Genomic DNA, 25121 nt, shown 5'->3' with positions numbered 1-25121 from the left:
TCATTTAATGTTTAAAATCTACTTAACATAACCTTCATTTTGGTTATTAATTGTTTAAAGGGTTTAAAAGGATTTAAACTGTTATCCGTGTAATCATATCACACAAGTTACATTGTCCTATAAAATTAATTAATTCAATTGTCAAGGCTACCTCTTGATTAATATTAAGGAATTCCAATAGTGACGTAGTCATTCGTAACAGCTGATTGACATCATCTGTCATTATCATATTGACCGTCTTTTACACAATTTTTTTTCTCTCTTTTTTTTGAAGAAGAAACCCCTAGACTTTGATCCGGATGATTAATCCTTCATCTCTACCGCATTCAAGCATTAATGATTCATGTTTTTTTCACGAAAATTACTGTCTTTGGAAAATAAAAAAAGAAGAAAATTACTGTTAAGAATTATAATACTTTATTTTAATTTCGTTTTTTTCAAAGTTAAATAGTGTCTGACTACATTTTTTTTGCAAATTGAATAATTTAAAAAATAATATATTGTCGACAATTTAACCTTTTGAAAAAGTTTTTCCCTGTTTTCTATATATACAAAACTATTCGGACAAAAGATGAATTGTTTCTATTTTAAGTCCCCACGTGTAAAGTTAACATTTTATAGAAGTTAAAATAGATTAGATCAATAATTTTACGCCAAGTAAACTGTGGCCGTTCTCTAAACAAAAACAAAGTTTGTTTTCACACTTTTAAAAGTCGAGAGAAAATACTTAATTTTTAAATGTCAAAAATCTCTATTTATACATAAAGTTGTTATTTTAATTTCCAATAGATATTATCTCTATAAGTGACAGAATTCAATTGAGTTTTTATTTTTTTTTTTTTTTAACAAAAAATAAATCTGCTCATAAAAATGAATATTGAAATTTTGTTTCCTTTGATGAATAATTTAATTGTTATTAGTTACGTTTCAGTTATTTATTGTTTTCAATTATTCGGAGTCATTAGTTTTCAAGAATGGTGTAGTACAATTATAGTGAACAATGACTAAGTCTATTCAATTGTAATATTTAATAGAGTAGAGTGCATCATTTTTTAAATCGTCTTGTTTAAATTTACTGCTTTATGAAAACATTAGAATCTCTTATTTTTTGTTTTCAAAATTATTCACACGTATTAAATTATTTTTTCAACTTTTTGAAATGTAGTCTATTGAGTGTGTAGTGTTTGATTAAATTTTTAATTAAATTGTAAAATTGTGTTGCCAGTTCAAAAAAAATGTGTTTTTATTTTTTTTTTTTAGTGAATATAAATTAATAATTTTTTTTATTAAATTATGTATTAAATTCTTATTAAATTAATAAATTTAATAAGAATTATATTTTTAAATAATATTATTGCGACAAATATTTATTAAAAAATGTTTATTTAGGTTTTAAATATTTGTTAAAAAATATTCATTAGTTTCCAAATATTTATTAGTTTTTAAATATTTATCAAAATACTTACTAGTTTTTAAATACTTGTCAAAAAAATTTATTTATTTTTAAATATTTATCAAAATATTTACCTACTGGTTTTTAAAATCTTGGCAAAAATATTTATTAGTTTCTAAATATTTATTCGTTTTTAAATATTTATTAGTTTCTGCATTTTTACTAGTTTTTAATAATCTTTATCAAAATATTTACTAGTTTTTAAATATTTGTCAAAATATTCATTAGTTTTGAAATAATTACTAAAATATAATTATTAGTCTCTAAGTATTTACTAGTCAGATTCGGAAATTGAAATATAAAACAAAAAGTGGCCCGAATCTGACAGAATTTTTCGAATATTCCAGAAATTGTTACTAAAATTTTTCTCTTTTTGCAGATAAATCAGTGGGTGAAAAAGTTTCAGCCTTTGACGTGAGTATAAATTATAATTTAAAGCTTCAAGTACATAATTGCAATAAAATCGCCGAACTTTGCTGCAATTGATAGAAATTCTCCTTCATTTCGATTTTTTTCGACAAAAACCAATTTTTTTTCTTCGATAAATTTTTCATTATTGAAATAATTGATAAAATCAGCGATACAGTTAATTTTTTTTAATCATATGGAAATCCGTTAGTTTCCGTTTCACTGACTCTGGTAGATTCGAGAAAAAAAAATAGTCGCATATAAATTTTATATTAGAAGGAAAAAAAATCGATGTCCCTAAATTTTTTGGGGAATTGGTCTACATTAGACTTTAAAGGTCCATGAATAGATATTAGAAGTACACACAGTCTTAGGCCATTGTCACTTTTCAAGGCTCCTTGTGCTACTTTCTATACTATATTCTCATATATATACATATATCTTGTTCAATGCACATTCTCTGACTCACGATAGGAAAAAAATTTCCTTCCTGTTTTTCAAAGATATTGTCTCCTTTTAAATTTTTTTTCCTCTTCTCTTCTTCATTTTATAGTCAATTTCTATTTTATAGAGACACAAAATTTACATGTTGGATTAGAGTTCTTTTAATAAAACACCAAAATCTATTCGTCCGTGTTTATGTAATGAAAATCGATAATTAATTAAAGTAGGGAAAATTCAAACTTGTTTTATGTAGCCCAGGGGAATTGATGTAAACCAATTTTTTTTTATTTCGTTTCAAATAATATTGTTTCTCATTATTGTAAAATTATTTCTTTTCTAGAATAAATTTTAGTGGAAAATAAATATAATTGAAATTGTTATTCGGGGCAGAATAATGAAAAGGAGAGGAAAATGAAATCGAATTAAAAAGGGAAAAAGGAAAATAAAATCGAAAAGGGGAAATAAAATTTAAAAAGGGAAAATAAAATTAATAAACCGAAAATAATAAATTAATGAAATAAAAATAAAAAGAGAAAAACAACATAAAAACTCAAATTTCTATTATAATTTAATTTAATTTAATTCAATTTAAATTAATAATTTATTTTCGAGTAAATTATTAATATTTCAAGAAAATTCGAATTCAGTCTTCGACGTTTAAGTCTCTGAAGTGTAATATCGTAATTCCCGTTATAAGAATGCATAATCTTTAAAGTACTTGTTCAAACAATTGTTCTCGAATTTGCAGAGATTTTAAACATAAATTTTCGTAAATTATTTTTATTTACTGTATTTATAATTAATTTTCTCGATTAATATTTAGAAAATTAAAAAGATAAAAACAAAAAAAGTGACAATATTTATAAATTTCTTTTGTTATTATTTTTTTGGTCACAATATTAGATTCGAGAAAATTTTGTTGTTCCATTAAATCGATTTATAAAAGGAATGTTATTTACTTACTACGCGTTTTCTTTACTTTATTAACTTATCAATTTGTTTGATGAAGAAGATAGTATTTTAATAGATGAAAGTACTTTTTGTCATTAAAAAGATTTTGAAATCTAATTTTAATTAAATTATTCTTTAAGCACGTGGATTTGTTGAGCAATGAGGAAATCTGTCCTTTTTTTCTAAAAAAAGGAATTTTATTGCTTCGGGAGTAAATTAAATTTTTTTTTATCAAACAAATAAATAAGGAAAAAATAATAAATAGAAATTAATTATTATTTTTACGTTGATTTTGTCGTACGGAAATTAAAAACGAAATGAAGGAGAAGTTAATTAAGCGATCAAGGTAGTAAATAGAGAGAAGGCAAATTAAATTAATTCATACGATAAGTAAACCAAGTGAACGAATAAAAAGTAGAATATAAAAAATGATTAATAAATTTCGATGATTAAAATAATAAATTAGTAGTAAATTAAGATGTAAGCAATTATGAATAGTAGAAAAAATAGAAAATAGAAATAGCAGCAGAAGAAGTAGTAGAATAATAATAAATAGTAATAGTCACAAAACTCTTTAGATTTTCATGAAAATTTCGATAAAGATTGAGAAAAAGTATTGACAGTATAATGTAAAATGAATCAGTTCTTTTTCAAACCCCATTAATAAAATCGTTGAAGGATTATTGACCCTTCTCGCGCAGTGAATATATTAAAGAAAGACATAAAATCGTATGAAATAGTTTGTCTGCTTTCTTTTCAATTTAACAATTCTATATTGCAGCAATTGTCCCTGCGATGCATCAATGAAAGCATAAAAAGAATGCATAATGGCACCATGATCTTTCATTATTATTATAGAGCTCAACAGTGCAACATGGCAGTGCAGGTCCGAAAACTCCAGTTGGAGTGTCAAGAAATAAATCGGAGCGAGAGAAAAAGATTGGCCACAGAAGGGTGGGAGTTGGGGGTGAAATTACATACAAAAAGGTAAGGAGATAAAAAAAAATGATACGAGAAAAAATTTCATTTACATTCTAATTGATAAGTTTTTCTAAATGAAGAGAAAAGTTTTTTTTACAAAATAGAAAAAAAAACAATTTTTTTTTTCTATTTTCTCCCCGGCAAGTACAAAAACTAAAACAGTTAATGATATTTGTAAAGTATAATGTTAACATTAACAGCAAATAATGAAGGTGCTATAAATAAAAGTTGATTTTACATTATATCAACTTGTTTTGTTAGTTTAAGTTTCTCTTACTGATAATCTAAGGTCATTCTTTACTGGACCTCTGTTCGATGAATCTGATTAAGTTTAATGAGCTTAGGAAACAAAATGCTGAAGAAATTCATTTAAAAATCTAAGTCAAATTTGTTTTTTTTCCCAATTGTAAATTGTTGGGGGAAAAAAATTTATGCGAAACAAATAATAATGATCTCATCGTGTAAATATAATTAACTATTTATTTACCGTATTGTAAAAAATAGTTTATTTGTTAATTCAATTCACAACTAAAATTGATCGATTTTGAAAATAAATGGAAAACTGTTTGCCAAATATTTACATTTTTATAAACTCTTTTCTTCTTTTTGATTAATTACTAATTACTAATTATTAATTTGCAATTTCTCAGATCCAAAGTACACAAATTATGGGATCTATTCAATTGGGTATACAACATGCAGTCGGTGGTCTCGCAAGTAAACCTGAACGCGATTTGCTCATGCAGGATTTTATGACTGTTGAAACTACAAATTTTCCTAGCGAAGGTTCAAATCACACTCCAGCTCATCACTTCTCGGAATTTAAATTCAAGAATTACGCACCTATTGCATTTCGTTATTTTAGAGATCTGTTTGGCATCCAACCAGATGATTTTTTGGTAAGTTTTCCAATTTTTGTGAAACTCACTGCAAGAAAATATTTTTATAAATTTTCTTTATGCGCTACTTCTAAAAAAATATTTAAATAAAGAAAAATTCAATAAATACAAAATTCAGGGAATTTTGATTAATAAGTAATTGTCATGATAATTGAAAAATAAAATTTACAGATGTCGATGTGCAGTGCACCACTGCGTGAATTATCGAATCCTGGAGCCAGTGGAAGTATTTTTTATTTGACAGAAGATGATGAATTTATCATCAAGACTGTTCAACACAAAGAAGGTGAATTTCTGCAAACTCTGTTACCTGGATATTACATGGTAAATAATTTTACTTAAATTTAAATTCAAGTGAAATATTATTTCATGATTTTACTTGAATTATTTTTTATGGCATTTTTTTGGGGGTTTATTTTTATATGGTTGAATTAATTTGTAAATTTACTTTCGCAGAATTTAAACCAAAATCCAAGGACGTTATTGCCAAAGTTTTTTGGATTGTATTGTTATCGTTGCAACAGTAAAAATATAAGACTCGTTGCTATGAACAATCTTCTGCCCTCAGCCGTTAAACTTCACCAAAAATATGACTTAAAAGGCTCAACTTACAAGAGAAAAGTAAATATTAAAATAGATTATTATTAAATTATTTATTGAATTTAGAATTAGTATTTATTACTTTGATTTTAAATGAAAATTAGTGGAAAAGTATATTTTAATGAATTTTTTTTCCCTCTAAAGGCCTCGCGATCTGAAAGAGCAAAGTCTTCGCCTACTTATAAGGATTTAGATTTTATGGAACATCATGCGGAGGGAATTTTTCTAGAGGCCGATACGTACAGTGCTCTAGTCAAAACAATTCAACGAGACTGTCGTGTACTTGAGAGTTTCAAAATCATGGACTATTCACTTCTAGTCGGAATTCATAATCTCGATCAAGCTGCAAGAGAAAAAGTCGTGAGTAATTTTTTTTTACGAGAATATTTTAGTAAATTTTTGAGAAATTACAAATAATTTCAATTTTTCAAAATATAATTGAATTTTTAAAAGGTTTCAAATTACAGGACGAATTTTTTGAAATAATTGAATTTTGAAAAAGTTTTACTTTTAAATTCAAATTTTTGAAAATTTCAATTTGTCATACTTTTTACTAACAATTGTGTAGAATTAATTTTGTTGAAAAAGTTTAATTGAATTTTTTTAAAAATGGTTTTAAGTTTTTATTTTTCAACATTAAATTTAAGAATTTCCAAATAATCGATGAAGTTTCGTAAAATTGAATTCTAAACAAATGGATTTAAAAATTCTTACAGAATTTTTTCGAAAATTATTAAAAAATAATCGATTTAGAGAAGAATTTTAGTTGCAAAGAATTGTTTAAAAAAATTTGATGATATTAGAATTCCTTCGAAGAATTTTATTATTTAGGAAAATAATGCGAAGAATTTTATTAAAATTTTTGAAAGTTCTAATTGATTTCTGTTTGAAGAATTTCTTTGAATTTTTTTTTAAACAATGAAGCCTCTTTAATAATTTTAATTAGAAATTTTGAAAATAAATGAATTTTATGAACTATTTTTTTCAAGTTTTTAAAATAATCGTGTTTGTTAATATTTGAAATTGTACGTATTTAATTATTGGATTTTATTAAAATTTTAGAAAATAATTGAATTTTTTCGAAAAATATTATTAAAAATTAAAAAAAATTAAATTCTTTTCTGAAATTTTTTTGAAAATAATTGAATTTTTGTAAAGATTTTATTATTTAGAAAAATAATTGAATTCTTACGAAGAATTTGATTAAAATTTTTGAAATTAATAAACAATAATAATTAATCAGTAAATTAGTTAATAATTGAAGTTTTTAAAGTTTGAATCTGAAATTATTGAAAAATTCATATTTGAAAATAAAAAATGTTGTTTAAATTTGCATAATAATAATAATAAATTGAAAATCACGTTCCGTAACATTTGCTAGTTTTAAATAATTTTTGATAGAGAGAAAAAAGTATTTCGAAAAAGAGAGTTTATTTTTTTAATAATGGCTTTTAATAATTTTTGATAGAGAAAGGTATTAGAAAATGAAATATAAAATATATTTAAATATGTTTATGCATTTTTTTTCCTTTGTCATTTCAAGGAGGAGCAACGATTATCAGCCAGCGCAGAAGAAGATGCGGGAGAGTATGTCTGTGATAGTGGTGGATTTTTACAAGCGGAGAGACGCGATAGGGATGACAGGACAGGAGCCGCTGCTCTCAATAGATCACGCAGTATAAATCGACAAAGACTCGTTGCTCACAGCACTGCAATGGAAAGTATTCAAGCTGAAAGCGAACCCATCGATGAAGAAGACGATGTTCCGTGAGTAGTTTCAATTTCACTGAATTAGAAATATTCCAACAACTTTTCTTTTAAAAAAGCACATTTTCTAATTTACCCGAAAAGTCCAAAAAAGCCAGTTATTAAATAAAAATTAAAATTGTAGTATTTTTCTACATTTGTGTTCATTTTGTTTATTTTTTACTTTTTACACTTATTTTGAATTCCGATTCTGAAGTGAAACTGAAAGTGAAATTTTAAAGGTTCAAAATCGAAATATTAATAGTGAAATAAATGAACTGGATTGGATTTCTCTTAATAAAAAAATCAGGATTCTGATAGTTCAGGTAAATTTTTTTTTTTGGTATTTAATATTTATTGTTGTTTGATATGTAGTTGTAATGATTTTTGAAATTTTTTTTTTGCAGTCCTGGTGGTATTCCTGCACGGAATGCGCGCGGAGAACGTCTTCTTCTCTTTGTGGGTATCATTGACATTCTTCAGAGTTACCGGCTCAAAAAGAAACTCGAACACACGTGGAAATCAATGATACACGATGGTGTAAGTAAATTTAAAAAATATTCAAGCTCGTATTCTTTTAAGCTCTTTAACCTTTTTGTTAATATTAAATTAACTGCTTCTTAATTTAATTATTGAGAATTGGGTTGATTAATTTATTCACGGTAATGTTCTTTTGTATTTTTAAAAAGTGCAAACAGTCTTCAAATGAAAGTTAAACTCGAGAGGGATAAACAAGATTTTTAAAAAAAGTGTTTAAAATACTGTAAAAAGTAACTTTAATTTATTTATTTAATTTTACAACTTTATTTATTTATTTCACAATAAATTCTTAGTTTTTGGCAAATTTTAATTAATAGTCAAAGTTTATTTTAATTAATTTATTATTTATTTACTACTTTATTTATATATTAGCAAATGATACTTGCGCCAGCGCGCGGAACGCGGTATTCCATTTATTATTATTTTGTAAATTAAAAAACATTATATTTTCAAGAATAAACATAATTTTTTCAATGATTACAGATTCAAAATTTTAAGAATTCACTTATTATGTACATAATATTAAATATTCTTGATTATTATTATTAAAAAAATTTAATAAAATTTGTCGCAAGAATTTCATTGTTCTTATAAATAATAAAATTCTTTAGAGCACAATTCAATTATTTTTCAATATAATTTTAATAAAATTTCTCGAAAGAATACAAATATTTTTAAAAATATTAATTAAAATCAATTATTTTAAAGAATTTTAATATAAATTTAATTATTTTTAACAATTTTGATGAAATTCTTTTACAAAAATCATTATTTTCAAAACTTTTAATAAAATTCCTTCAAAAATTTCAATTATTTTCAAAAATTCAGATAAAATTCTTCGAAACAATTCAATTATTTTTATAAATTGTAAAATTCTTGACAAGAATTCAATTATTTTTGTAAATAATTTCTAAAAAATTTCATTTAATACAATTCAATACAATTTTAATAAAATTTCTTTATCAGGTATAATTATTTTTAAAAATTGTAATAAAATTTTTCTAAACAATTCAATTATTCTCAAAAGTTTTTAATAAAATTCTTTGTAAATTTTAATTTTTTTCAAAATTTTCAATTAAAATTATTTTTAAAAATGTAAAAATTATTTTTACGAAATTTAATGAAATTTGTCAAAAAAAATGTAATTATTTACAAAAACTCTAAAAAAGTTGTTTAAACGAATTAAATTATTTGAAGAAATGTTGATAAAATTCTCGAAATGAATTCAATAATATTCCATTTTTTCTTTAAATACTTAACAAGAATAATTCAATGATTTTCAGTACATCGAAAATTTAATTATTTCTGAAAATAATTGAATTCTTGAATAGAATTTTATTGAAATAATTGAATCACTGAAAGAAAATGTATTATTTCTGCAAATAATTGAATTTTTGCAAAATTTTAAAAAATAAGTGAATTTTTGAGAAGAATTTTATGAAAATTGTATTTAAAATAATTGAATGCCTGAGAAAAATGTACTTTTTATTGATATAATTGAATTCTTACGAAGAATTTAAAAATAATATAATTTTCCCTGGAATTCAATAAAATTGTATTTAAAATAATTGAATTCCAGCGAAAATTTTATTATTCATGAAAATAATTGAATTCTTAAATTGAATTTTATTAAAAGTTTTTTTTAAATAATTGAACTCTTGAGAAAAATTCAATTATTTTTTAAAATAATTAAATTTTCTTGGAGAAATTTTACAAGATTTTTTAAAAATAATTGAATTTTGTTAGAGAAATTTTACATGATTTTTAAAAATAATTGAAATTTTCTAAGAAATTGTATTGAAAATAAGTGAAATCCTGATAAGAATTTTATTATTTATATACAAATAATTTAATTTTTTTACGAAGATTTTTATTATTTATAAATTGATTTTTTTGCAAAGAATTTTATAACAATTATTGAAAATAATTGAATTCTTGATAAAATTCAATTACTTTCAAAATTTTCAGTAAAAATTATTAAAAAAAAAGCTCCACTATTTTCAAAAAGATTGAAATAAATTCTTCAAAACAATTCAATTATTTTAAAGAATTTTAAGAAAAATCTTGCCAAGAATTAAATTATTATTTTCAATATACAATTTTAATTACATTTTCTCGAAATAATTCAATTTCTGAAAAATATGTTGATAAAATTCTCGAACTGAATTCAATTATTTTCAAATTTTTTTATAAATACTTTGCAAGAATTCAATAATTTTTAGTACATCAATTTTAAAATTTAAAACATTTAAAAAGAAAAATTATTTAAAAAATTAGGAAGCAAAATAGCAAAGAGCAACTAACTTCAAACTACGAACAGATTAACGAAATACAACGATTATTAATATAGAAAGATTTACTACTTTTTTTATTTATTTCACGATAAATTCATAGTTTTGGGCAAATTTTAATTAATAGTCAAAGTTTATTTTAATTGATTTTTTTCACACGATAAATTCTTAGTTTTTTTTTTTTTTTTGATAAATTAAAATTTTTCGTTTGTTTTCTAGTAAAATTGTTTTTTCTTTTAGGATACGGTTTCTGTGCATAGACCAGGCTTTTATGCTAAGCGCTTCCAGGACTTTATGGCAGAAACAGTCTTCAAGAAAATTCCCTCACGTAAGTACAATCCGAATCAGCCATTAGTGGCACACCTAACTTCCATGTTAGTGCTCAGTAAAGCTCACTCCTAAAATAAGAAACAAGAAAACACTCGAGAGTTTACAAGTTTTATGTACAAGACTTGAACTTCTCTTTTTTTATCACTCCTGGTTGGATCTACGATTATGACTCATAAATTGAAATTATTTTGCATTTCTCTATGACAAAATCCTTTAGAAAAGGATTTCTTGTACTTAATTATTTTTTAGTATTATATTCATAGATTTTTTTATTTTCTTTTATTATTTATTTTTTTTTTTATTATTATTTTTATTTTTTTAAATTATTTTTATTATTATTATTATTATTATTATTATTATTATATTATTATGACTATTTATTTTAATATTATAGTAGTCCAACCACAAAAGTGAATAATCAATTCCATAAAATTTAAATTATGGTATTTTACCCTCTAAAAGTAGAACTCAAAAAGAAAAAATTTCAAGGGTGATACCTAGACATTTTTTTCAAAAAATAAATTTACAAAATGATGACGCTTAAAAAGTAAAATTTTAGATAGTTATTATTAAAAAATTGTGCACCCTTTTTACGAAATAACTATTTTATTGTTGATTATTATGTCAGTTAACATAATTCTATAATATTTGGCTAATGTGCAGTACGCTATTAAGCTAGATCTATATTTTTTAGAACAAATTGTAATAACGTCTATTATAAGTTTTAACCTCTTATAATAATTAATCTACGATTTAAGCAACGTGTAACAAATTAGTAATGTAATTCAACGATTTTATCAAAATCGTTCAATCGTTTTCCAATATCCTCTCAGGTGTTCTCGAGTTAGAACTTTAGCCAAAATCGTGTGTGCTAAAAAAGAATATATTAGTTTTCAATATTTTTTCGAGATTCTAGATAAGTTTTTGAACAAAAAAAAATAATAATGTGAATATTCGCGTTAATTAAAACAAAGGCTCAAAATAGAAAATAATTTCGACTTGCCATAAATCAAAGGCTTCAAATGATAAATCAAGAATCTTTTTTTTTTAGATTATATTAGATTAGATGATTTTTAAAGCCAATGGTGATAAATTTTAAAAGTTTAATTCGATCAAAGACTATAATAGTGATAAATGAATAGAAAATTTATCAAAGACTTAAGAGTAAAATAATTAAAATAGCAAAAGAGGAAATTAAGAAATTAAGAAATTAAGAAAAAAGACAAATAATAAGTAGAAAATTTTAGAATTTTAGATTTTCTTTAGTTAGAAACTCAGATTCAAATAATGGCTAAAATTTTCATTTTATTTTTTGAGTAAATTTATTTTTTTTATCTTATCAACGACTAAATGCTCACAAATTACTAATACAAAACATATTTTTCGGTTTATTTTGTAAAGAGAGTAATTAACATTGTAAACACTAACAAAATTTTTACAAATTTTGTTTTTTTTTTTATTCGAGAAAGAAAACAATACATAATTACATATTTGGTGTCCACTGAAATAGCTGAGTATTTTTTTTTTGTCAATTTTACACTGTAATTAATGGAAATTTAACTATAATTATACTCCGTATATTAAAAATTGAAAATTTCTCTTTTGTTAATAATTTACATTAATAATTAATAATTCTTGAATATATTAGAAAATAGAGAAATTTTCAACATTTTAAAATTGGAGGGTAATTATAATAAATTAATATTATTGTAATAATGTGTAATAATATTACTGTAATAATTAGATTTTTGAAGGAGAAATAATGAATTAAAAAAGAATTTGGACACAATTCATTTAGTTTTGCGAATTTTGAATTAAAAATTGTAAATTTGAATTATTTTGATGAAAATTCGAAAAGAAATTATTTATTACCTAATATTATTAATTAATAATTAATAGTGAAAATAGAAATAAAAATTGATTTAGATTTTAAAAAGGAGACTTTGATTTTATTTTTAAAAATAAGATGATTGAAAAAATTAAGATTTCGTTTGTCTTGAGATTTTGTTTGAAAAGAAAAATTATTCTACGTACGGTTTAATTATTGTTTTTTTAATTTATAAGAAGTTTTTTTTTTGAAAAAAAATAAGAAATATTGTAAAGCCACTGCCTTATCGGTTTCCTGCGATTCTACGGTTATTATAATGTTACAATTACAATATTGAATTATAATAATAATAATTTCTATTTTTAAACTGCTAAATAATACGCAGGGGACTTAATCGTTTTGCGATTGTGCCTTAAATATTAGTAATACCGACTATTATACCTCAAGCGTTTTACGCAGTGTGGAAATATCGATATTGCGATGAGAATGATGAAAAAAGTAGTAGTGGTAGTAGTAGTAGTAGTAGACTTTTTTTTCTAAACTAAAATATTCAGCTATTTATAAAATGTGGGCACCCATGTACATATATATTTTGCAATAAACATTTGCCCTGTTATAACTTACATTTCATTTACTAGCCTCCCCATAACACGAATATACTCTATTTTCATATTTTCCTATTTTTTAATTTTAATCTATTTATACACTTTAAATTTATTCTCTCAAAATCTGACAAAATTTAAATCGAAAAATATTTTTTGAATTTTGGAAATTTGTCCTAATGATTCGAACGTTTAAATGAACGAAGATAATTTTATTATTTATGGTAATTTTTAGTTTTAAGAAACAAAAAATGAATTAATTTTGTGTAATGGAAATTTTCAAGTGAGAAAATGTTTAATTTTTATTTTTTACCGTTAAAGTTTAGCAGATTTGGAAAATTTCGTTCCATTTGAACGTTCAAAACTTTGGAGAATTAGAAAATTAATTTTATGCCCCTTAAAATATTTTTCGAAATTAAATTTTGGCGGGAAAACTGGCAGTGAATAATTTTATAATTTATACTAACAATATTTTATACTAACACTAGTCGTTGAAGTGTTTGCAATTTTTTGAGCTATTTGTTATTTTTTTTCAAGTTTTTTTTTTCGCCAAAAAAAAAGAATCTTTTTCTAAAGAATAGAAATAAAAATTAGTATTTTTGGAAATATTTCCAATTAAATTTAAATTCTTTTCTGTATTTTTTAATACTTTGAAATTTTTTTTAAAATTTATTTTCTTTCACTATTTTATTTTATTATATATATACGAAGATTATTTTTTATTATATAATTAGATTTTTCGCCTTTTCAACGAAAATTGATTTTGATGATATAAATTGAAAATTGAAAAATCGAATATGGAAATAATTTTTTTTTTTCTATTTATTATCGTCTCTAAGAATTGTGCTAATTTTTAGAGAATACAAATTAGTTAAATGTTAATATTTTTGTGTCCGTGCACTACTTTTTGTGTCAACTCCTTGAACTACTGACCTGCTACCGAACGAAACTCGAAAATGAAAACTAAAAGTGGACCTGCCTGAGATAAAGGGGAATCATCGCAAATTCCGTAACCTCGTCACCAGCTACATAGGTAACTCATGTCTGTCCATCTGTTTCGTCCCTTTTGTATACAAGTTGTCGATGTTGTTTTCATCATCCTAAGATGCTTGCTTGCCTGTCTCCATTGTCAATATCCGCTTCAAAAAACAAAAAAAAAAATTAATGTTTGTCATCGACGGTGTAACAATATTACAGAAATTTTGTAGTTCGTCTCCGTTAATTTATAAATAACTGACTATCTTTTTTTTTTGTTTTTTTATCTCCAAAGGATTAATTTTTTTTATTAATACTCTCTAATCTACACAGAACGATTTTTGCCAAATTATCCGTAATGTAGTGTTTTTTACTGTAAACTTGTTATTTTTGTGTTTTCTAACGTTTTGTATTGTGAATTGTTTGTTTTATCCAGTTTATTAATTAATACTGCTGTTTATTATTAAATAATACAATTAATTATTAATTATTATTAATTATTAATAATTAATAAATATTAATGATTACTATTTAATAATTATTAACATTCATTAATTATTCATGTTTATTAATTATTCATATTTAATAATTATTTATATTCATTAATTATTATTATTAATATTTATTAATAAATATATTATATAATTAACAAATGTTTGTCTAAAAAATGTTTTAATTTCAATAATAATAGATTTTGCTGTCCAGGCTTTTTAAAAGCTCTGCTTTTTGCCAAATTGCAGCTTTTATTTTCGTTTTGCTTTCAGTTATCACACATAGGGACATTTTTAGTTGAATGATTTTTAAGTTTCGAATTTTCTACAATTTGCTGATGCGAAGTTACCCTTTAAATAAAAACAATTGTAAATTAATGAAAAAAAAGATGAATATCGTTATTGATAAGTTGAAATAGATTTTTTTTTAATTTACCGAATGAATTGTTATAATTTTTTTTATATCGGAGAAAATATTGAATGTAAATATTGTACAGATGTTAGTTTAGATTAGGTAATAATTAATATGAAGTTTGGAAAAAATTTTCTACTGGTAGTCCTACGACGTTTTTTTTTTAAATAAATTTTTGAACAAATTTTGAATTATTTCAAATAATTTAAAAGTGAATTTAAAGGATTTTAAATAGTTTAAGTGAATTTGAATGATTTCAAATAATTGAAATGAATTTAATTGATTTCAAATAATTGAAATGAATTTAATTGATTTCAAATAGTAGAAATGAATTTAAATACATATTTGAAACGATTGCAAATAATTGAAATGAATTTAAATAATTTCAAAAAATTTTCAAATTTATTTCAAACATTTCAATGAATTTAAATAAATTTAAATTATCTCGAATAATTTTAATTTCCGCTTTATATTATTTCTGTCTTCCAATATTTGTTGTAGATGAACTACCAGTAAAAATTTTTTTTTAATTAAAAAAAAATTATTGTCATGTAAAATGTTATTTGTATTTAGGGTTAAATATGATTTTTTTTTCGTATTTTTGTTGTTTTCTTTAAGTGTGAAATATACGCATGATTGTGTACGAATGTATTGTTATGAAATATAAACAAGCTAAAATATTTGTAATTACACATTATCATCAAAAATTCATTCAAATTTTTTGTCTCAAAGAGTAATTTTGTAAATTTTTCAATTAATAAGTCCGAGAAATTTGAAATGGATCATTGATGATAATAATAAAATACGATTTTATTTTTATTTTGTTTTTAATCAATTTATTCAATTTTTTTTATTTAGACTTTTTTTGTTTTGAATTGCAAATATTTTCTATTTAGTTTATTATTTTTATTTTGAATTGTAAATATTTTCTAAATTTAATTTTGTATTTTGTTTCTATTTGCAAATATTTTTTTATTTAATTTGTATTTTGTTTCGATTTGCAACGATTTTCCATTTAATTTATAATTTTGGTTTCAAATTGCAAATATTTTCTATTTAATTTATAATTTTTGTTTCGAATTGCAAATATTTTTGTAAATTTAATTTGTATTTTGTTTCGATTTGCAAATATTTTCTAAATTTAATTTGTATTTTGTTCGAATTGCCAATATTTTCTAAATTTAAATTGTATTTAGTTCGAATTGCAAATATTTTCTAATTTTAATTTGTATTTTGTTTAGATTCGCAAATCTTTTGTATTCAATTTGTATTTTGTTTCGAATTGCAAATATTTTCTAAATTTAATTTTATTTTATTTCGAATTGAAAATATTTTCTAAATTTAATTTTTTTTTTATTTTCGATTTGCAAATATTTTGTGTTTAATTTATAATTTTTTTTTCAAAGTGCAAATATTTTCTATTTAATTTTCAATATTTTGTTTTACTTTTGTAAATAACGCTTAAAAATAATTTTCTATTTGATTTATTAATTTTTTGTTTTATTTCGTAAATAACAATTAAAAATATTGAATAATTGAAAATACATATAATGATTTTTTTTTATTTTGAGAACAATTTTGTTTAAATCATGCATTTCATAATTTATTTTTTTTTCAATAATACAATAAATAGGTATAAATAGTCATAAATGGTAAACAATATAATATTATCTTAAAATAGAATTATTAATTATTTAATGATTAAAATATTTTTTCAGTGCTTCAGATTCGTTTGAATTACACACTAAATTATTTATATTAATTAAAAACAAGCATTTTGTTAATATTAATATGTGAAAATTATTTTTGCAGAACACAATAATTTCTATGAAACTGCAAAAGAAAATTAATTTACCTTATAATATGTAAAACATTGATTAATTTTTTGTTACAGCATTGAAACATTCTCCATCAAAAAGGAAAAGCATTTCAAGACCTCTGAGGCCACTGGAAGTTGATTTCGACTCGACGGGTGAGTTGAAATTATTTTTATCAAAATCAAATTATTTATAATTAGGACTAAAATAATTAATTATTGAAAATCGTATAAACTTTCGTAAATTAGAGTAAATGAAAAAAATTGAAAAAATATTTAGATATTTTTTTATACGATAACGAAAACGAAAAATGAAAGATATAAAAATTAATTTGAATTAAAATTTCGATTAAAATTAATTTAAATTTAAACGTTTAATTTTAAAGTCTTTATTTATCATTTACGATGAAGATAAAGAAAATGAAAAATGCTGCAATGAAAAATTATCCAATGATGCAATTCCATTGTCAAACACCTTTATCGTCCTTCCTGATATCAATGATAATGTAAACACTGTCTGTGTGAATTTCCCTGTGACGTCCTCGCCACCATAAAGTCCACAATCATTACATAAATCCTTCAAGAAAAGAAAAAGGAAAAAATTCATTACTTATCCATTTTTTTGCATTAAAGAGCAATGAATTTACATTTTGCAACTAAATTGCACAAAACTTGTTAATTTTTTTTTTTTTTTTTTTTAATCACTTCGATTATTAAATTATTCATTTTCAACTATAATTAATATTGTAATTAACAATTATAATCAATAATATAATTTACAATTATAATTAATATTATAATTAACAATTATAATCAATATTATAATTAACAATTATAATTAATATCATACTCAAAAAATAATTAATAATTCCAAGTATTCAAATAAGAATTTAATAAGATTCGAATAAGACAAAATTAATATTGAATAAATATTAGAATTGAGTAAATTATTTTTTTCTATTCCTGAAAATAAGAAATTTCTCATATAATTCTCAGAAATTAGAAAATTTAGAATTTTGTGGAACTCTACAATTAATTTCTAAAGAAAAAAAAATATTTAGGATGTAATTTTTTTGCTTGATGTGTGGATATGAAAATTTCTTTTGTTCATAAAAAAATAAGAATGTCGGTAATGGTTTGATATTACATGGTGGTTTAGTGGTGGCGGCAACTGGAAATTCAACAATGCATGCTACATCACCCACAAAACCTGGTGAGTTTCCTGCTGAAAAATCATTTACATTTTTGTCATTTAAATTAACATTTAATAACATATTCATAAATTGTACGTTCACAATTTTTTTTTTTATCCAAAACTAATACGAATGTTGCACGAAAATATCTTATTTCTGAGTATTTTGAAACTAATGACTGAAGAACAATTAGTTACAGAAAATAAAATAAAGAAAAATATAAAAAAGAGAAATAGAAAAATACAAGTTAATAAAAACTGAAAAGAAGAAAATAAAAGTTAATAAAAAACGAAATAAAGAGGATAAAAAAGGAAAGAGAAATAAAAAAGTAAAAAAATAATATAACGATAAATGAAGGCCTCGGATATTAGTTGGACTTTTTGGACAATTTTCAGAAAATTTTATTTGATTATTTTTTACTATTTTCCAAAAGTGATTTTAATTTTGTAATTAAATTTTCAAAATTTTACGGAAATTAATTTTTTTTTCAAGTATTTCATTAAAATTTGACGAATTTTAATTGAAAATTTTAAAAATAATTGAATTTTCAAAAATTTGAATGAAAATTATTTTTAAAAATTAATTTTCAATAAAAATTTTTGAGAAAAAAATTACGAATTAAAAATTGAAAAATCTATTTAAAAATTATTTATAAAATGTTTTTAAAATATTAATTTTAACAATTTTTTTATTATAATAATTTCTTCCGGAAAAACTTTTGAAAAATTATTTAAAATAATTGACTCTGAGAAGAAGTTTAGTTAAAAGGTTTGGGAAATAATTAAATTTTTTAAGAATTGCAGTTTGAATTTAGAAATTGTTAACTAAAAGAATGTTTAAAGTTGAAAATTTTAATATTTAAATTCCCGTGGAAAAATAATTAACTAAATTTTTTATTGTTAACAAAATTATTTAATTTTTGAATATGTAATTAAATTTGGAAATTAGTGAAAGGTCAGAAAAATTCAAAGCTATTTTTTTATAATAATAATGAAATATAAGACTTTTTCGCCTCTTTTGCTTTAAAATAGATCTGAGGCCTGATTTTGTTTATTGGATTGAATGAAATTTCTTAATTTTTGAAGTAAATTAATGTAAATGATTAGAAGAATCAAATTTGTAGAAATTACAATTTTAGAAAATTACAATTAAATTTAATGATTTGACTTTAATAATTTGAATTAATTATTTCAATCTGAGTAATGAAAAGAAATTTTTACTCGTGCTGCATTCTTGAGACATTTGTTACGAGATTTTTCCTCTAATAATGAATATTGTTTTAAATTTTTCACTTTCGAAAAATTACTAGCTTTTGAAATTATATTTTTATCATTATTTTTTATGGTAAATTTATAATATTAAATTTTTTATATTAAATTTACTGTAGAAAATTACTGTAATTTATTTATTAGTAGTAAATTTACAATATTAAATTTGTTATATAGTAAATTCATTTTACTAATTTTATTATAGTAAAATAATAATACTTTTCTAAATTGTAAATGAATCTTGTAACGAATGAATTTCTCTTTTTTCTGCAATTTGGCGTTACCAAAAAAAAATTTTTTTTTGTCGTACATGACACATTAAAAATCTTCAATCAAATCGCAGAGTTTGATGAAAGAATAAAATAATAATTCGTTGGAACAAAAATATAAATCCAAAATTAAGTTTTCCTGGAATTATTTCACTTTTTCTTTTTTCTCTAAAAAGAATTCTATTTTCTCAAAATCGCTCCGACATTTTTGTATTTCAATTTTAAGAAACTTTTATACTTTCAAATTTTATTATTATAATTTTGTTTATTGATAAAATGTTAATTTTATCCAGGGAATGAATTAAATATTTTCGAAAATGTTAATTTTATCCAGAGAGTAAATTAAAGTTTTACAACTTTAATTTACTCTCTGGATAAAATTAACATCTTCGAAAATATTGAATTGAAAAGTTGTAGGAAATGTTAATTTTATCCAGAGAGTAAATTAAAGTTTTACAACTTTAATTCACTCTCTGGATAAAATGAACATTTTCGAAAATAAATTAAATTAAGATTTCACAAATTTAATTTCTTCTCTGGATAAAATCACCATTTTCGAAAATATTGAAAAAGTTGTAGGAGATGTAAAACAAAATTTGTAGCATCAAGAAATAAATCAGAAATTCTTAGAAATTAGAGAATAATAAAAATATAAATTCTATCAATTTTTGTTCCAAGGAATTAAAATTTTTGATAAAAATTCACTAACCGCATTCTCATTGCTTGTTTCTTTCTTTCTCTCTGTTTCTCTGCCCTCACGCCATGTAAAACCGAAAAAAACGAAAAAAACAACCAAAAAAAAACAGTAACAAGTCCCTCGGAGCCGATGATTTCTGGTAGTGGTGGTGGTTCTACGATATCAAACAACTCAGTCCCAATTGCCACCTCAACACCCGTGAACGTCTCCTCGGGTCCAATAAGTCCTCCGCCATTGACGTCCGCCACCGAATCAACAATAAAGGCCAGTTATCCGGCAGTATTGAAGGGCAGAACAGCCGCAAGTCCTCCGAATCCAAATATTGTGCCCTCCGGTAAAGTACCACCTCCAGTGCCTCCTCGAGGAAGTGCTCGTGCAAGGACCGATGCCTCATCATCATCAACAGCAGCAACAACAACAACAACAACGACGACGACGACTTCCGGCCGAGGTGAAGCAACAACTTCCATCATCTTGCATGCAACGACAATATCTCTCAATAATCCTCCCGACTCCAAGGGACCTTTGCATGATATCCATAAATCCCAAATAAATTCCCCACCAATATCAAAAGCCCAATGGGCCAACTATAATGATTCTCGTTTTTCCTTCTACGATAACGTTCACTTGTCGCAGTTCCAAATTGCATCATCATCATCAGCATTGTTCTCCCAAAAGAATCTCCGCAAATCAAATCCCTATATTGACGACGACGAATTCGTCAGCGTTGAGAAAATTGATAATTTCTATTATTTACGCAGTAGTCCTTGTCCTTTCAGACCAGCCAGACGACAGCCGAAAAATATTCCAGAGACGTCGATGAATCCACTGCATCAGGAATTGCAAAAATGGACCAAACCCGTCGAACTGCAGAAGGAACCAACAAAATTCCAGAAGTTACAAAAATTCACCAATTTCATCAATTCTGGTCAAAATTCCGATTTCAAATTATCACGAAAGGATAAAAAACTCTCCGAGACGTATTATGAGAAAATCCGCCGAAAGCAAGAAGAGGAGACGAAAGAATCGAAAATTATCGACGCGGAGAAAATCCGCCGAAAAAAAGAAGAGGAAAGGAAAAAAGAAACAAAAATTATCGAGGCACGAGAAAAATACGAGAAAATCCGCCGAAAAGAAGAGGAAAAGAAAGGAACAAACATCGAGACAGAAGAAAAATCTTACCACCAGGAAAAAAAATTTGGGAAAAATTCCAAGCGATTTGAAAGCAAAATCGAGGCAGGAGAAAAATCCCTCGATCAAGAAAGAAATTTTGGTAAAAATCCCAAGCGATTTGAAAGTAAAATCGAGGCAGGAGAAAAATCTTTCGATCAAGAAAAAAATTTTGGTAAAAATCCCAAGCGATTTGAAAGTAAAATCGAGGCAGGAGAAAAATCTCTCGATCAAGAAAAAAAATTTGGCAAAAATTCCAAAAAGTTTGAATCAAAAATCGAGACGCGAGAAAAATCTTTCGAGCAAGAAAAAAATTTTGGGAAAAATTCCAAAAGATTCGAAAGTAAAATCGAGGGAGAAGAAAAATATTTCGAGCAAGAGAAAAAAATTGGGAAAAATTCCAAAAAGTTTGAATCAAAAATCAAGGAGAAAACTACCGGCGAGGGACGGAAGAATACATTGAAAAGAAAATTGGAGAATTTTTCCCTCCACAAAAAAGATGAACAAATGAGAAAAAATTGGAACGTCTCATTGAGACGACAGAGTTTATTGAAGAATCGAATTCTCATGAAGCGGGGGAAAAAAAAGAAACTTGCACCAAATCCATTGAATGTGGAAAATTTGCCGGAGAATTTTCAGAAAGACATTGTCAATAAAGGAACTGCAACAAGTGAACGGGAAAAAATTCAAATACAATTTGGAAATCGTATTGGACGTCATCGACCTGTTTTTCAAATTTGTGACAATAATGCATTAAAATTTCGTAATAATAATAATAATGATGATGATGATGATAATGACGAGAATAGGGGAGATAGAAATGAGAATTATTCACGTGATTGTGAATTGAATGAAAAACATTCCTCTTCTAGGGGAAAATTGATGAATTTCAAAAGAGATGATATGATTCAACGTCGTGGAAGAAATTTTGATGTTGATAATAGTAATAGCATGCGACTGCCGAATTTTTCTTTTCTGCATGATCATTCTAATTCTAATACTCGTATTTATAAATTTTAGTAATTTTTTGTTCTTTTTTCTGTGTAGAGGTGAATATTTAATTCGTGATTTGTGTTTTTTTTTGGGTTAAAAATGTTTTTGAACTTTGGTCGAGATGATTAATTTAATTGTGATTGCTTAGAAATTTCTATTTTTAATTAATTTAATGAAAGTTAATTAATATAATAAAAGTTTAATTAATTTAATTAAAATTTAATTAATTAAGTTAATTAGAGTTTAATTTTTGTGAAATTAACTTTTCAGACTAGAATAATTAAATTGTTTTTAGCACTATTGTACCATTGGGACTTTATCTGTCCATATTTTATTCTTTGATAGTAAAAATATTTTCGTAGGTTTAAAGAAATCTAAATTACAATTTTTATTGTTAATAAATATCAAAAGATGCAATTTCACGTAAAAAGATCAAGTAAAAAATTTTTTTTTCCAAAAGTAAATTTTATTTTTTAGTATTTATTACCTACAACATTTACGTTCAAAACCGTTTAATAATTTTAGTAACTTTTATTATTTATAATTCTGAATCTGAAAAAATTTAATTCTTGCGAAGAATTTTATTAATATTTTTGGAAATAATCAAATTTTTTAAGAAAAATTGAATTTATGTTGTATTAAATTATTAAATAATTAAATTCTTTCTCGAAGTTTTTATTAAAATTTGAATATTGAAATAAAAATAATTGAATTTCTGACAAAAATTTTCATGAAATTTATGAAAATAATTAAATTTTCGAGAATTTTCATTACAATTGTATTTAAATTAATTGAATTTCTGGGAAAAATTTTCTTAAAATTCATATGAAAATAATTAAATTTTTTCGAAAAATATTATTAAAATTCATAAAAATAATTTAATTTCCTTGGGAGAATTTTATCAAAATTTTCAAAAATATTAAAATTCTCTCTAGTAGTTTTTATTAAAATTCAATTGAAAATAATTGAATTGTTTCGAAAAATATTATTAAAATTCATAAAAATAATTCAATTCCTTGAGAGAATTTTATCAAAATTTTCAAAGATAATAAAATTCTTTCTAGTAGTTTTTATTAAAATTGAATTCAAATGAAAATAATTGAATTTTTGCTAAAGATTTTTCCTGAAATTTATGAAAATAAGTGTTATGCTTTGAAAGAATTTTATCAAAATTAAAAAAAAAATAATCAAATTCTTTCGAGAATTTTCATTACAATTGCATTAAAAATAACTGAATATATGAGAAAAATTTTCCCAAAATTCATGAAAATAATTGAATTGTTTCGAAGAATATAATTAAAATTTTTGAAATAATTGAATTCTTTCAAAAGAGTTTATTAAATTTGTATTGAAAATAATTTATTGGAAAAAATTTTATCTTAAAAATGGAAATGTTATAAAAAAAATAGAAAAATTCCTTTAATCTCGACCAATGAACAAAATTCAAAACGTATATCCTTATTAATAAGTCGTTGACTGAAAAATTATAATTATTAGTTAATATTAATTCTGTATGACCTAGAAGAGAAATCAATCTATTTAGTTCTAGACAAGAAAATAAATAATCATTTTGATATAATATTTTTTAAAAAATCGTTAAAGATCAAAAGTAGAGAGAAAATGAATTTAAGAGAACAAAATATATACTTTTTAACGTTGTGATCAGTAAAAATAGCAATCATATTATAATAATAGTAAATTTAGTAATTGTAAATCGTTTCCAGTTAATTCTGCATAAAAAATGATATTTTAGTTAAAAATTAGTAAAAAGTTAAATTAGATAAAAATTTATTATTATTATTATCATCAATAATGTTAATAATAATTATTATTATTATTTACTGTAGAATAATTTGGAATTTGTCAATCCGAATGAATAATTTTTTTCAAAAAAAAATTTTTTATGTAGAATTAACTGAGATTGTTAATTTATTATTAATTAACCGAGTGAGAGTTGTAAACAAATTAATTTGTTTTCAATATTAATCGATAAACTTCCAATATTAAGACTCTTCATTATTATATTATCCAAATATATTTAGCTACTTAAAAGCTGCATTATTAAAAATAATTTATTCTTTATTATTAATAATTTATTGAATTTATTTAATATATTTAAATATATTGAAAAAAACAACAATTATTGTTCAATAGCTTATATCGTTTAATTTATACAATAGAATTTTAATTTACACTCAATAGAAGTTTAATTTACCTTATTAAGATTAAAATTACTAATAGAGTTGGAATTTAATTTAATTAATTAATTTAATTACTTAAAGTCTAATTAATTAATTTAATTAATTTAATTTAATTATCTTTAAACTTCTATACAATTATTTTAAAATTGTAAACGTGCCTATACTTTATTATTTGAACGATTTAATTGATCGTAATATAGATTATCAACCATGAAAATATAAAATATGTAAGATGTCTTAATTGAAAATTAATAAATATCTTTAATACATAGAAATTTTCTTTGATAAACAAAAAAAGTACATATATTATTAGTTAGTTTTTTCCTAATAGAATAGAATTGCAAGTTTAGTATATTATTTCTCTAGATTGTGTGACTCCACTGAAAGAGAAAAATTTATTTCATTGAAATAACCGATTACTTGTCTATTAGCAAATAAATATTTATTCTTATCAAATGTTTTTTTTTTAAATCAATTAAATTTCCTAAATCAATTTGCTTCAGATACTGAAATTATTGGTTAAAATATAAATTATTCGATTTAAGTGAATTAAATAATTTTTC

General features: G+C 22.9%; 1 protein-coding gene across 7 annotated transcripts in view; it reads left to right on the top strand.

Annotated features, from left to right (window-relative positions):
* LOC122510667 (phosphatidylinositol 4-phosphate 5-kinase type-1 alpha) overlaps positions 1-25121 on the top strand; it is a 42143-nt gene that overhangs the window by 400 nt on the left and 16622 nt on the right. For 3 of the 7 annotated variants that reach the window (XM_043625469.1, XM_043625466.1, XM_043625468.1), the window contains exons 2-14: positions 1833-1867; positions 4115-4243; positions 4888-5136; positions 5308-5460; positions 5593-5757; positions 5881-6096; positions 7280-7503; positions 7890-8022; positions 10554-10641; positions 14044-14106; positions 16846-16923; positions 17927-17980; positions 20304-20645. In XM_043625469.1, the coding sequence (XP_043481404.1) occupies positions 1833-1867; positions 4115-4243; positions 4888-5136; positions 5308-5460; positions 5593-5757; positions 5881-6096; positions 7280-7503; positions 7890-8022; positions 10554-10641; positions 14044-14106; positions 16846-16923; positions 17927-17980; positions 20304-20645 (1929 nt within the window). The remainder of the gene's footprint in view (positions 1-1832; positions 1868-4114; positions 4244-4887; positions 5137-5307; positions 5461-5592; positions 5758-5880; positions 6097-7279; positions 7504-7889; positions 8023-10553; positions 10642-14043; positions 14107-16845; positions 16924-17926; positions 17981-20303; positions 20646-25121) is intronic. The other 4 variants (XM_043625467.1, XM_043625470.1, XM_043625471.1 and 1 more) reach the window with 4 other exon arrangements.

The sequence above is a fragment of the Leptopilina heterotoma genome, unplaced genomic scaffold, assembly GCF_015476425.1.
Source record: "Leptopilina heterotoma isolate Lh14 unplaced genomic scaffold, ASM1547642v1 Lhet_73, whole genome shotgun sequence".
In the NCBI taxonomy this organism is placed as follows: Eukaryota; Metazoa; Arthropoda; class Insecta; order Hymenoptera; family Figitidae; genus Leptopilina; species Leptopilina heterotoma.
This window is presented reverse-complemented; position numbering and strand designations above follow the sequence as displayed.